We start from the raw sequence: 14,376 nt of genomic DNA, 5'->3' as shown, positions 1-14,376 counted from the left end.
GATTCTTAAAGGGTAGTCTCCTGCCATACAAAAAAGCAATTCCACTTCTGGGTATATACCCAAAAGAATTGAAAGCAGGGACTCAATTAGCTATTTATACACTCATGTTCATAGCAACCTTATTTGTAATAACCAAAAGATAAAGACAATTCTGACACATGCTATCATATAAATGAACCCTGAAGACATTATGCTAAGTGAAATAAGCCAGTCACAGAAAGATAAATACTGCATGATTCCATTTATATCAGATTTCTAGGGTAGTCCAAAATTAGAGAGAAGGAAAGTAGAATGATGATTGCTAGCAACTGTGGGGAAAGGGGATGGGGAGTTAGTGTTTGATGGGGAGTTAGTGTTAGTTGGGAAAGATGAAAAAGTTCTGGAGATCAATGGTGGTGATGGTTGTACTACAATTAAATACACTTAATGCTACAGAAGTGTATGCTTAAAAATGGTTAGAATGGCAAATTTATGTATATTTTAAAAATATAGACATAAAAATTATCTTGTCCACAAAAAAAAATCTCTCCCCATTTATTCATGTCTTTTTAGCCCTTTGAAAGTTTTAAAAGTTTTAAAACTTTTCTCCATAAAAGTCTTTGGCAAAGACTTTGCAAAAGAAATTTAAAAATCAATCCCATTTACAACAGCATCAAAAATAAAACACTTATGAATAAATTTAACCAAGTAGGTGAAATATCTGTACACTGAAAACTATAAGACACTGGTGAAAGAAATTGAAGACACAAATTAATGAAAAAATATTCCATAACCATGGATTAGAAGACTAATGTTGTAATGACCATACTACCTAAAGCATTCTACAGATTCACCACAATCTCCATCAAAATTTCAATAGCTTTTTTCATATAGAAAAAAAAATCCTATAATTTTTGTGGAGCCATAAAAGGCCCCAAATAGCCACAGCAGTATAGAGAAACAACAATGAAGCTGGAGGCATCACACTTCCTGATTTCAAATTATATTACAGAGCTATAGTAATCAAAACAGTATGGTATTGGCATAAACTATATACACAGATCAATGGAACAAAATAGCCCTAAAAGAAACTCCCACATATATTCATTTACAAAGGAGCCAATTAATAAATGACAAAGGGGACAAGAATATATAACGGGAAAGAATAATCTATTTAATAAATGGTGCTGGGAAAATTGTACAGTCACGTGCAAAAAAATAAAATTGGACCATTATCTTATAGCATATACAAAAATCAACTCAAAAAGTGTTAAAGACTTGAACATAAGATGTGAAACCATAAAACTTCTAGAAGAAAACATATAAGCTCCTTGACATTGGTCTTAGTGTTAATTTTTTGGATTTGACACAAAAAGCAGAGGTAACAAATGCAAAAATAAACAAGTCAGACCACATCAGAATAAAAAGTTTCTGCACAGCAAAGGAAATCATCTACAAAATGAAAAGGAACGACAGGAAGAAATATCTACAAACTATATACTTATTTGATAAGGGGTTCATATCCAAAATATGCAAAGAATTCATACAACTCAATAGTAAAAATAAAAATTTTTAAATGAGCAAAGGACCTGAATAAACATTTTTTCTAAAGAAAACCTATAAATGACCAACAGCTAGATGAAAAGATACTCTACTTCATCAATCATCAGCGAAATGCAAACCGAAACTACAATGAGATATCACCTCATGCCTGCAGGGATATCTAGTATCAAAATGATAAACAAATGCTGATGAGGATGTGGAGGCAAGGGAATCCTCGAGCACTATAGGTGGGATTACAAATTGGTACGGCCACTATGGAAAACAGTATAGAGGTTCTCCCCAAAATTAAAAATAGAACTACCATCCGATCCAGCAATTCCACGTACAGATTTATAACCTAAAGAAATGAAATCACCGTCTCGAAGAGAGAGCTGCACTTCCACGATCATTGTAGCATTGTTCACAATAGCCAAGGTTTGGAAACAACATAAATGCCTGTCGATGGATGAAAGGGTAAAGAAAATATGGTACTTACATAATGGAATATTGTTCAGCCTTAGAAGGAAATCCTACCATTTTCAATAGCATGGATGAACCTGGACGACCTTATGCTAAATGAAATAAGCCAGACATAGAAAGACAAATACTGTATAGTATCACTTATATGTGGAATTTTTAAAAAAGGAAGAAAACTCAAACAGTAGAAAAGTGGTTGCCAAGGGCTGAAGGGTGGGTGGAGATAATAGAGAGATATTGGTAGAAGGGTATAAACTTTCAGTTATGAAATGAATAAGACCTGAGAATCTAATGTATAACACAGTGACTATAGTTAACTATTGTATAATTGAAATTTGCTGAGAGTAGAACTTAAATGTTCTCACACACATACAAAAAGGTAAATATGTGAGATAATGGATGTGATAATTAACCTGATGGGGGAATTCTTCTGCAATATGTATCAAATCATCACGTGTACACTTTAAATATCCCACAATTGTATTTGTAATTATACCTCGAAAAAAGCTGGGGGGTGGAAAACGATATGGAGGTTTCTCAAAAAACTAAGAACTGATCTACCATATGATCCAGCAATCTCTCTACTAGGTATTTACCTCAAAGAGTTGAAAACCCATATCCAAAAAGATATTTGCACACTGATGTTCATAGCAGCATTATTCATAGTGGCCAGAACATGGAAGCAACTGAAGTGTCCTGTGATAGATGATTGGCTAAAGAAGCTGTGGTACACATATACAACAGAATATTACTTAGCCATCAGAAGAAATGAAATACTACCATTCACAACAACATGGATGGACCTCAAGATAATTGTGCTAAGTGAAATAAGCCAGACAGAAAAAGTTACAAATTACACTTATATGTGGGATATAAACCTAAAAGCAACAAATGAACAGGATAAACAAACAGAGACTCATGGACACGGACTATAGACTAGCGGTTACCAGAGGGAAGAGGAGAGAGAGCAGGTAGATGGGCTAAAAGGGGTCAAATATGTGGTGACAGAAAGAAATCTAACTATGGGAGGTAAACACACATTGTAAATATATATATGTGTATATATATATAATATATATAGATGCCTTACTGATAAAGTGTACAGCTTTATCATATATATGTATATATGTATATAATATATATACAGATAGATGCCTTACTGATAAAGTGTACAGCTGAAACATTGGATTTCATTGACCAATGTCACCATTAAAAAGAATAATTTATCTTGAGGAAAAGAAAAAGCTGAGGGAAAACAGTCTTTTGAATTTACTTGGCTCATTTTTTTTTTTTTTATGGCATGTAACATTTATTTTCATTGTGGTTAAAACATTTAGCTGGATCTCCACCCCTTACCGTTGAGTGTGTCATACAGGGTTAACTACAGGCACAAGAGCAGTATGATCTCCAGAACTTACCCATCTACAAAGCATATTTTACACCTGTTGGATAACAACTCCCCTCCCCGCCCCCAGTCCCTGGCAACCACCATTCTACTCTCTATTTCTATGAGTTTGACTGTTACAGGGACCTCATATAGGTAGAATCATGCGGTATCCGTCCTTCTGTGACCGGCTTATTTCACTTAGCATAATGTCCTCAAGGTTGGCTAATTTCTCTTCACTTTTTGGTTTGTGTTGCTATTGTGATATTGTGCACTTAAAAAAAATGTTTTAAACCCTAGTTTGTCCTTATCTTTTCAGCCAAAGGTGTACAAACACCTTACCCCATCCCACATCCTTCCAGGTCCACTTTCCACCGGGAGTCAAATCCTTTCTGTTCTATTTTCTAAACCAAAGAAAACCTGATGGACAAATAAGGTATCAGTGATGTAATACTTGAGTGTTTAAAACACCAAAAAGAATGAGATAAAGAGTAAAAGAATGACTTCACACACACCCCAACAATTGGAAGAGAGAGATTTTGGACAGAAAAATAGTCCACTAACAGGGTCTCCCTTTTACTCAAACCACACAAGGATTTCATGAGTCTCATTGAAGACTCTGCCTAGTGTGACCATGTCTTCCTTGGTGACTCGAGTGTCTTGGAAAAGAGAAGGAAGAAATCTGCACTTCCTGATTCTGAGGTATTAACAGCTAGTTTTCATTCATCTAAGCAAGGTAGACAGTAGATAATGCAGGAACCCTATTAATGTGCTTATGAAATGTAATAGCAACATCCAACTATGTGCATGTTCCTTCTACCCTCCACCCTGGGGACCAACAGGCCTTGGCATCCACCTGCTTAATCCATCTGGATAGGAAAGACACCGATGTGTCCAGAACTGGGAGGGATTGCTAATCAGGATTGTTCTGATGGGAAGCTCTGTTACATTTTCAGAGAGACAATAAAGGAGCTCTAAGACTGTGATGTTTGCTCTCATCACTGGTGGGGAAGTAAGGTTAATGCACAAATTATTTTGCTTTTGTTCTCCTTTGTTTTCTTCTGACGAGGGCAGTTATAAGCAGGTAATAAAGGGCAGCTTTGTTAACAGTTACATACTGGCATGTCTGATGGAGGACCTGCTGTGGCATTCACCATCAACTTCACACACGTTTATAGCCTGAAAAGGAATGAAGACATCAGCACACATACCCAAGAGATGAGAAATACAGCGAATATCTAGATGAGAAATAATACAGTGAGCATCCAGGTCAGTGCTACCAATAGAACTTCTGGTGATGATGGTCTATATCTGTGTTGTCCAGTATGGTGGCCCGCATGTGGCCATTGAGCACTTGGAATGTGGCTAAAGAACCAGGAACTGAGATTTAAATTTGACTTTAATTTAATAGCTCCATACCACTATTGACTACCATAATGGACAGTGAAGACCCAGAAGATTTAGTTATTTTTTTTCAAAATGTGTTTTCTTTCCTCCCTAGTCTTATAATAATCCAGTGGTTCTCAGCCAGGGGCAACTTTGACCCTAAAACCCAGGGGATATTTATCATCATCTGGTTTTTTCTTTTGAGTTGTCATGCTGGGGGTGAGTTGCTACTAGCATCTAGTAGGGAGAGACCAGGGATGCTGCTCAACATTCTACGCTGCATAGGACAGCTTCTACCCCCTTCCCCAACAAAAAAATCATCAAGCCCAATGTCAGTAGCCCTGAGGCTGAGGACCCTGCCATAGGCCTTTTTCATAGTAAACAAAGCTTTTCCTAATTTGCACAATTGCTATCTTCATTTGATTTTTTTAAATCTGGTAAAAAAAAAGATCCATAAAATTTACCACCTTAACCCTTTTTAAGTGCCAGTTCAGTAGTGTTGTTCATTGTTGTACAACAGATCTCTAGAACTTTTTCATCTTTCAAAATGGAAACTATACCCATTTAATAGATATATATCAATGTCTGAGGGACTAGGTAGACATAAGGACTGGTCATAAACCATCTCTAGAATAATCCTGAGAGGCTTACAAGTGTCCCCTCAAGACAGGATTGTGACACATTCAAGGAGAGTAATTGGTCCAATACAGAGGACATGGTCATCATCACTCAGCTGACCCACAGCTATCACAAACACCGGATTTAGGAAAAGCACAACCAGTGTGGGCTACACATGCCTAAAAGCAAAGCAGTTTCTAGAGTCAGACACAGACACAACATCCGCTTGTACTTTCATGAGCTCTATAACAAAACAATTTGGAAAAAGAATTTTTAGGATAAAAGTTCATCTAGATAAAGCTTTTCAGAAACACACTCTAAAAAACCAAGAGAATTGTGTTAAAGTCTTTTAAGCATCCCAGCTTTTGGGTTCTCTTTTGAGACAACTTATTCTCCTGATTGAACAATTATTTCTCAGCTTTGCATCTGAAATCAAACCTGTGATTAGGAGGAAAACTTTGGGTGTATATAGAAGTTGCATAGGGACCTAAATTACCATTGAAGTTGTATTAATTTAAAATTTCAGTGAAATTTTATAAATAGTTTAATAGAAAACAATCTTACTTGCTTAGTTCAGCGTCCCTAGCACACACTGGTCACTTGCTGTAACATGGTCTGTATTTAAGAGCCTGTGTACAAGTGTACCGTTTTCATTCTCAGTGTCAATCAAGCATGTCATGGGGTTTTTACTCTGTGGCTCCATGGAATGATAGCTTCAAAATCAGGGGCTTTTGTACTTTTCAGGTGCAGATTAATTTCTGAAATGTAGAGCCCTCTCCAGCCCCTAGTCCAGACTGTGAGTGATGACTTTCTTCCTGGTGATTGGTGAACAGCAGATACTGGTTTTGATAATGAGCTCTTTCCACTGGGCACATCTGCCGCATCCCCAGGGCCTGCTCCATTGTGAAGTTGCTCTTGAAACAATGTGGAATTTGGGCTAAGGACGCTGAGAGAATATGTTCGTATATACCCTTGGTAGGTTTCAAAGCACACAGAAGGGGCTGCAGAATGTCACATAGACTAGGTGGTGAAATACAGGCATTCTGGAGGACCCGAGCGTCCTAAACAAGTCAGGCGCTAGGACCTCCACAGTGTTCTTCAGTCGAAGTTGGGGAGGTAGGGGAGGTCTTTTTGTCCGTTACACCCAGGCATGTAATCAGCGATTGTTCCTATTGTGAGTCCCAGATTCACCATCTGTATGCTCCAAAGGGGCTGGGTGATTGTTAATACCCCGTCCCTATGGGATTAATCTGCAATTTCACACTGAATGATTTTTAAGTATAATTTGTTACAATGATACAACATTACCATTTCTAAAACAAACAGTCAGGATTGTTACCTCATAAAGCGGAAAGTGTCCAGGACGTGTTACATTGGAACAAGTTTGTGCTGTTTTATGTTCATTCCACTTTAGACACAAGTGGAAAGATATGGGGGGTGGAAAAAAAACTCAGTCCAGAACCTTAGGAAGGGGTCTTAGTAATCAAACAGGCCACTTTTTATTACTGAGGAACAAGGTCTGAACGTTCAATAGTGATGAGGCTGAAAGAAATCTGAGTAGTCTTAAAACCACTGAGTTGTTTGGTTTGCAAGATAAAGCTGCTTGCGATGAAAAATCTGAGTTTGGATTCTTTGTTGAGCAAAGTACTGTTAAAGGCCTTTTTGTGGACAAAGGAGGAGCCCCCAAAATCTGTCTGTGCCAGCTTGAAGCATGCGAACAATTTATTCCTTATCACCAGGCACTCTTCTTTTTCATGTGTTAAATGAAAATTAACTTCCAAAGCTGAAAGTCTCTTTTAAGGAAAGGGTTTATTAAGCACAAAAAGACCAGGTCCTGGGGCATGAAGTCTGAACCAGTTGTTGGATGTTTTTTATACATCAAGAAGGGGTCGGGGCAGAGAGATGTAAACCGTTCTGGAAGAATTTACATTAGCTATAGACAAAGGGGGTAGGAGAAGGTGATGTGGAGCCAGCTCTGGGATAGGCACAGAGTCAGCAAAGAAGGAGCGACGTCCGCTGCTATGAATTAGTTGTGGGCAGCAGATTGGAAAATTCATGTGCAAATAAGGAGAGGCTCCTGGGGTCAGGATAGGGAAGGCTTCTGGGGTTAGATGGCGCCTGGCTGTTTTCTCTTTTGGAATCACGGAAATAGCTACCTGGAAGTTAATCCTAAATTCCAACAGATTTACAGGAATGTGAGAAGTCTTTTGTTAGACCTGGTCCACAGCTATTAACAAGCTAACTGTTCTGTCTCTTTCTCTCACGCTCTGGCCATTGTGATTTAATTTAGAACATCTCAGAAGTTTTTTCTTATCACATGTCTTGGTTTATGACACAAAGGATATCACTCCAATCAAGTTATAACAGTGAGATTTTTTTGTCTAAGGAGCCTTATATTAGATTGAAACAATTTTCTTTTCCTGAACTTTTTATAGTCGGTTCAAATTTTCCTTTGAAGGACCAGACGACTGAGATGTTAGATCCAGTTAGAGTTATATAGCGGTCTGCACAGCCAGTTTTGTTCAACTGCATGTTTTATTACAATTTACCCCATGAACCAAACGTGTGATTTCTATGAGGACAGTTTGGAGAGGCAGCCATCCCCTGCAATGCAGCTGTATCCTGGGCAGAGGGACCTGCTCTATCCCAAGATGTGTATCATAAAGAGATGCCTAAAGCAACCTGTCCATCAAAAACTATTTGGTGCAGAAAAGTAGGAGGGAGGAGTTCTACACACTACTTCTTACCCAGCCCCTGACCCCATCAAATAGAACAAAGTGAGTGAGCCTAAGGCTACAGAAACACCAGCCTCACAGCATAAGAACCAGGCAAGATGTCCAAAGCACTTATCACACTGTCGAGCAAAGTAAGTTGTCCAAAAGGATTGTTTATCTTTATTAGCTACTGACAATCTCTCTGAGGTTTATGGTAGCAATATGGGCACTAAGAACATTTTGCTTTTGTCTTCATTCTGTCATAAGGAAAAATGGACCAGTGAAAAACATATTTAAAGATAAATGGTACAGATCTAGGCATGGGGGTTGGGTGATAAGCAGTGGTGGGGCCTGTAGCACACTAAGAGAGCATATGACCATCCCTCAAACTGGGCGGCATTCAGTCCCAACTGATGGCTCTCTTGTGGGATTGTGGGCCGAGTATGGCCAACTTTAGATGTTTCAAGACAAGCTAGAAATCCCAGCTTGAAGAATTTTTAAATGTTGGCTTCCAATTCAAAGTGGTGTGCATGTATGTGTGTTTGTTTGTTTGTTATTTTGTTTGTTTTTTAGTCCTTGAGCCAAACAAAGCCTGTCTGTGGCTGTGTGGCCTGCAGGCCCCTGGTTCAAGATCCTTGATAGAAAAAGACATATGAGGAAAACAGAATACAGAACAGAGTGTCAGTGACTGTTCTGTCTAATAATGTAGACTCAGACTAGATGTGGAATTATAAATTGTGCCCATAATATAGATCTAGACGCTGGAACAATATCCCCTGCATAAAGCAAGCCATAATCCTTTTGCTGTAGATGGTCATGCCTTTAATTTGTAGAAAACACAACGTCTGTGAAGCCCAATAAAGCAAAGCATGATAAAACAAGGTGTGCCTGTGTACAAATGAGCCAGATTAAATCAATTACAGATTTCAGAGCTGAGACAGTTATCCCCAGGGACTGCTGAATGGAATTCCCTGGTTGATAAGAGCTTAGATTAGTTCGGACTTGGATAGAGGCAGAAGGACCTTGAATGTTTTAATGCCTGAAACAGCATTGTCTTAAGGGAGCATAAATTAACTTCTTCCTGGATGCCAGGGAAAGGCTGGGTCAAACCTTTCCAATGACTCGAGAACTATTTGGGAAACCCAGATTCTATTGGTTTAAAAAGTTGGACAGCTTCCCAAAGTAACTCAATTGATCCCTCCCTTTATCCAGGAGAATCTAGCTACAGAACAAGGAGGACTGCCTTTAGAAATACAAAACTACCTGAAACTGTCCTAATAGGTGCTGCCTACAAGCCTTATACAGCCCTGAAAGATGGGTGATGTTATTCCTTTCATAGAGATGAGAAATCAAAGATACAGGGAAAGACTTACCCCAAACTCCTCAGCTAGGGAGGGACAAGGGAAAGACAGCACTGAGACTTGAACCCTGGTTGGCCTCCCGGCTGGCCATGATGAAGCCCTTCTCTCACAGTGTAGTCTCCACACTTAAAGAGTCTGTGAAGAGCGGTTTTGAGTAATTCACAGGGAACTGCTATGTTAAGAAGACAGGGCTCATTCATGTTCCAAAAATAAAAGGTGCTTAAGGTTAAGATGATGCCAAACAAGTTGCTAGATCTTTTTTGATTCAGATTATGTTTTTCAGGGCCTGGCGAATATCAGTTAGCATTATAAAAATGTAGATAATACGTAATACTGGCCAAGAGAAGGCCAGCTTTTAAAAACGTTTTTACTGTAGGTGCCCATTTTAGTCTCTAAATTCTTTGTTTTGTGCCTTTAAAGTTAAACCAAACAGAAAGATGACTGCCCAACAGTTTCACTGTGGTCATTACCAGGACAGACACTAGAATTAAATAATCCTGTATCAAGTCTTTTCTCAAAGTATTTATTTTTGCACTTATATATTACTGCAATTAGATATAAATTTAATATTTGTTAAAGCGACAGGAACTAGATTGTTCACAGTCAACAGAAAATATGCCATTTATGTATATGGGCTTGGCACTGAAGTTCAAGGATGAGATCTAGAATACCATAGAACTTCGGCACTGGGTGGACCTCAGAGGTCTAATCCAAGTTGTCTCAAGTTTGTGAATCCCCCCCACCTGTGCTCATTCTCTCCTGGGTCGATGGCACTTTCTACCATCAGAGAAAACAGGCCAGCCTGGAATCACTCTAATTGTTAGAAAGGTGTTCCTTATATTGATGAAAATAAGTCCTGGAACCTACAACCTGGTGATCTTAACTGTTTTTGTGGCGTCACAGACAAAAACAAACCTCTGGTTTTTATTTCATTCAAAAATGAAAATCCTCAGAAGAAAATAACTTTGTCATAAAGGAACGCCTAGACATATTGCCAAGACTGACGACTAAATGAGATTATAATAAAGGGATGCAGAAAAAAATTTGGAAAAAAACAAAGATCCTGCTACTTGCTTAGTGCACATTCGTGGGTCACACTCTTTAATAGGCTTAATATTATTAGCTACCAACCACCCTTTGGAGGAGTAGGACAGGACAATGGTTGAAGTGGATCTGGGAGGAGGCAGGAGGATATCATGGAGCAACAAAACCATTATAGGATTTCCTTCCTGGTAACATCCAAGGGTTTAACATCCTTTTGTTAAATAGGATGTGTGACAATCATAAGCGGTAGTTCCTCTACAAACGCGCTCCCAAAGAGAACCCTGATACACTGATCGGTCATGCTAAGAGGAGCAAAAATCGGTGACCAGTGGTCTTTCACCGTCTCCCACAGGTGAAAGCAAAGTCTGTGCTCCCATCTTCAGAAGCTATGTTTAGACATTACACAGCGGCTTTGCAGTGCTTCAGATCCTTAACCTCATGAAATCAGAATCGGAAATTACTTTTTAGAGGTGGCATGACCCTTGGAGAGTGAATACTGCATAAGTGTTCCATTGAGAACTTTCTCGTAAGAGAATGCAACTTCAGCAGTTTCTAGCAACTGACAAAATGAGAAAAATATTTTTAAGCCTGTAAACCTCCAGAGTATGTATTGTGTGCCAGTCACCGCCCAGGGTGTTGCAGCCTCAAGGGACTGTTCCAGTATAATCCTTCAAGAAAAACATCTTGATATATTTCTGCTTCATTGACATGGCCTTCAGTTCGCTATTCCAACCAGTGATCAGAAAAGAGAACTGATTATTATTACAAATCGTATATTTCGAACTACACCTCCTTCCCCTCCTCACGACCAGAAAACACTCAGAATAAGCAAAATGAATAAATTAATGAATGAATGTTAAGAACTTAGGATAAAGGACAAGAAATGGTTCTGGCCTGTAATAAGATCAAGCTTCTTCTTGATCAAAGAAAGCTTGCTTTAAACGAGTTTAAAGTGAGTTAGTAGTTTTGTAGTTTTTAATCTTTCAATATGAACACTGTAGCTACAGATTGCATATGAGAAACTGGTCTTGCCACTTATGACTGAGCTGTTTTAAGCTTATCCTCAACATCATAAACAAATATTTCTTACATAGCCACAGATACCCTAGCTCTGAACAGACCAGGGAGATAACCATACCACTCTACTATCAAAACTTCAGAAATACAACCCCGAACTAGAGGATTTTTAACTACATCAAACCACAGAATAAACAGAAAAGCCACATACCTATCGCTTTTGCTCCCTTTTGCAAAAGTCTGATGAACTGGTTTTCTGTTTAGCCTTGTGGAAATCTTGCTACCAGGGAAGCAGCTTCCTCTGCAAAAGTGGGAACCATTTGAGACTTTCCCCAGCCAGAAATATATGCTAAGGTACTATATAGCTATGGAAACAGGTAAACTTCATATTCTTTAATTTAAGAAAAAAAGAAAAAAGGGTGTTGGTCATCTTTACCTCAGTAAAGAGATCACCTGGTTCAGGTAGGTGCCGACACTTACTTGATCATAGAATCAACCTGAGACACTTGTTAAAAAGTAAAGGATTCTCAGCTCTTCCCTTTTATGGTTCTGATTTCACCCCCAGATGACAGAATTCAGAAGGCTTGAGAAATATCATACATTTATAAAAGGGACAAAAAATACATTAATCTAAAAAAAAGAAGTGTTTCCGCTAAGTACTTGATTTTCAAAATAACTCCAACAGTAGATGTTTGAGTGACAATATTTTCAGCAACCAATCCTGAAGTGAAGAACTCAAAATCTCAATTCTTCAGTGAAATGACCACAGTTGCCAGCCAAAAATTCAGGCAGAGAAGCCAAGTTTGCAAGGAAAAGAGGGGGCTTTGAGGGCTGCTCAGAACATCCTAAGTTTCTATTTTTTTTAAATGTATTTTAATGAAGGGTCCTTGCTCTTCCTTTCCATAATGCATGAGCCTACAGAACTCACAGACCGAATGCCTCTTATTTAAAAAAGCTGTATGGAATCCAACAGCTTTCAGGAGGCTTTCTTTACAAATATAAAAATTATCCCGTAATGAAAAGGACTGTTATTTCAAAGGGAGGTCGTCAAGTCGCCCCATTTACTTACGACTCCATTAAAAATTAATGGAAATAAACCCAAATGCTTTGAGTATGTCCAACTTAACTGGTGAATTAATTGTAGGCTATTCAGAGACACGCAAAACATTGTAAACTGCCTTTATAATCATCAAAATACAACATGTAAATATATGCAGGTTGGAGAGAGATGAAAACTGAGAAAGGTTTATGACCATGACCTTAACTAACATCCGTAAATTACATCACCTCCCCCAGAGAATGCAAGCTGATCTATTTACTCCAGGAAGAGAAGAAAAGAGTAAGGGCTCCCAGGTGCTACAAGAAAACCATTCAGGACATGGACCAGCGCCAAGGTCACAGCTCACCTGAATGGAAAATGAAATCCAGGTACACCCAGGAAAGGCTTCCCAGCCACAGGTGCGGATACAGGATTTCCCTGCCTGCTACCGGATACATAACACATATCATGAGGACAGCCTCAAGAAACTTAAAACTTGAATGCAGGGGTCTGACATCCACATGCAGGCACATGGCCTGTGAAGTCTCCAAGACCTAGGTTCGAGTTCCGCCTCTGCCAGTTCCTGGCCGGCTGCCCTTGGCTCATTCATTATGGCTCAGAGAGTCAGTTTCCTCGTCTGCAAAAAGGGGCCCATCTTAGTCCCTGAGGGGCTGGTGTGAACAATAAACGAGGCGGCAGAAATAAATAAGTAAATAAAGGGTGAATGTGCCTATTATTATTGTCGTGACCATGGCAAATTATTCCAAAGGAGGCTCAAGAGCGAGGAGGCCGGAAATGCAAACTTTCTCAGGGGATCAAGCTAATCAAGCCCCCTAAGGGAACTGGGGAGACCTTTGTCCGCGCCCGGCCCCGCCCGCTGCCCGCGGTCCGCGCCACCTTTCCCGCGGCGGGCGCCGGGAGGGGCGGGGCGGCCGGCCGCGCGGGCCCGGCGGCGGGGAAGGCGGGAGCGCGGGCGCACCCGCGGGCCGCAGCCCCCAACGGCTCGGCTGGCTGGGATCGCGGCTCCGAACCCGCAGTGTCGCAGCCTCCACCGCAGCGGCAGGCCGGGGCCGCCGCCCAGCACCGCGGCGCTCGCTCGGGGCCCGCTCACTCTCCACGTGGGCCGGGGGTACGCAGCGCGCAGACCCCGGGCGACCCCGCACCCGCCCGCCGCGCTGCGCCCGGCCCCCCCTCGCGGCCCCGGCAGGTGGAGACGCCCGGCGCGAGCGCTCCCAGCCCCGCGGTCCCCTCCCGCCCCGCCTCGCGCGCCAGACCGCGCGGGCGCAACTTTCTTAAAGGGACAGGTGGCCGGAATCCGAATCTACCTGGGGCCGCGATTCGGCCTCCCGTCCGGTTGTCCCTCCTTTAGGGGAGAGACGAGGTTGCAATAGATCTCTCTACCCAACCACCTACTCCCCACTGCCCCAACCCCGACGCAGTGACGGATTGCAAGTTTTAATGCACCCAGCATCCTTTTGCAATTTAAGTCTTTTGGCCTAAATCTCCCTTTTACTGCTACTTAACGCAGGTTCGCAGGCATGCAGTTGCTGCCACTGTGGGCAGAGTGTCCCTACCCTGGAGCCCCACCCCACCTGGAGTCCCGGGGTGTGCAAAGCTTGGTGCTGCTGGGATACGCCCTCTGCAATCCCCTTGACCCTGCCCTGTAACTGACCCTAGGGGAAAAAGCCCCCCGCACGGCTACTGCGCATGCTCTGAGCTGGACAGCTCCAGAGAGGGAAATTTAAAAACGGTTCTTGCTGCGACGGCGGCCAAATTGCAGAACGCGAGGGGCGAGCGCGAGGGTGTATCCCTCCG

General features: G+C 41.0%; 1 protein-coding gene across 2 annotated transcripts in view; it reads right to left on the bottom strand.

Moving 5' to 3' along the window:
• The window catches only part of MYO1H (myosin IH), a 97,761-nt gene extending 85,959 nt beyond the window's left edge, over window positions 1–11,802 (bottom strand). The window contains exons 1-2 of one of the 2 annotated variants that reach the window (XM_036221632.1): window positions 9,474–9,656; window positions 4,501–4,561 (exon numbers count right to left, since the gene is read on the bottom strand). In XM_036221632.1, the coding sequence (XP_036077525.1) occupies window positions 4,501–4,539 (39 nt within the window). In that variant the 5' untranslated portion in view covers window positions 4,540–4,561; window positions 9,474–9,656. Of the gene's footprint in view, window positions 1–4,500; window positions 4,562–9,473; window positions 9,657–11,733 lie in introns of those variants that run through there. The other variant, XM_016125013.2, reaches the window with a different exon arrangement.
• Window positions 11,803–14,376: the final 2,574 nt, after the last annotated feature.

The sequence above is a fragment of the Rousettus aegyptiacus genome, unplaced genomic scaffold (genome assembly GCF_014176215.1).
Source record: "Rousettus aegyptiacus isolate mRouAeg1 unplaced genomic scaffold, mRouAeg1.p scaffold_m13_p_5, whole genome shotgun sequence".
Taxonomy (NCBI): Eukaryota; Metazoa; Chordata; class Mammalia; order Chiroptera; family Pteropodidae; genus Rousettus; species Rousettus aegyptiacus.
Note: the sequence above shows the minus strand (reverse complement) of the source record. Positions and strands in the feature narration are given on the sequence as shown.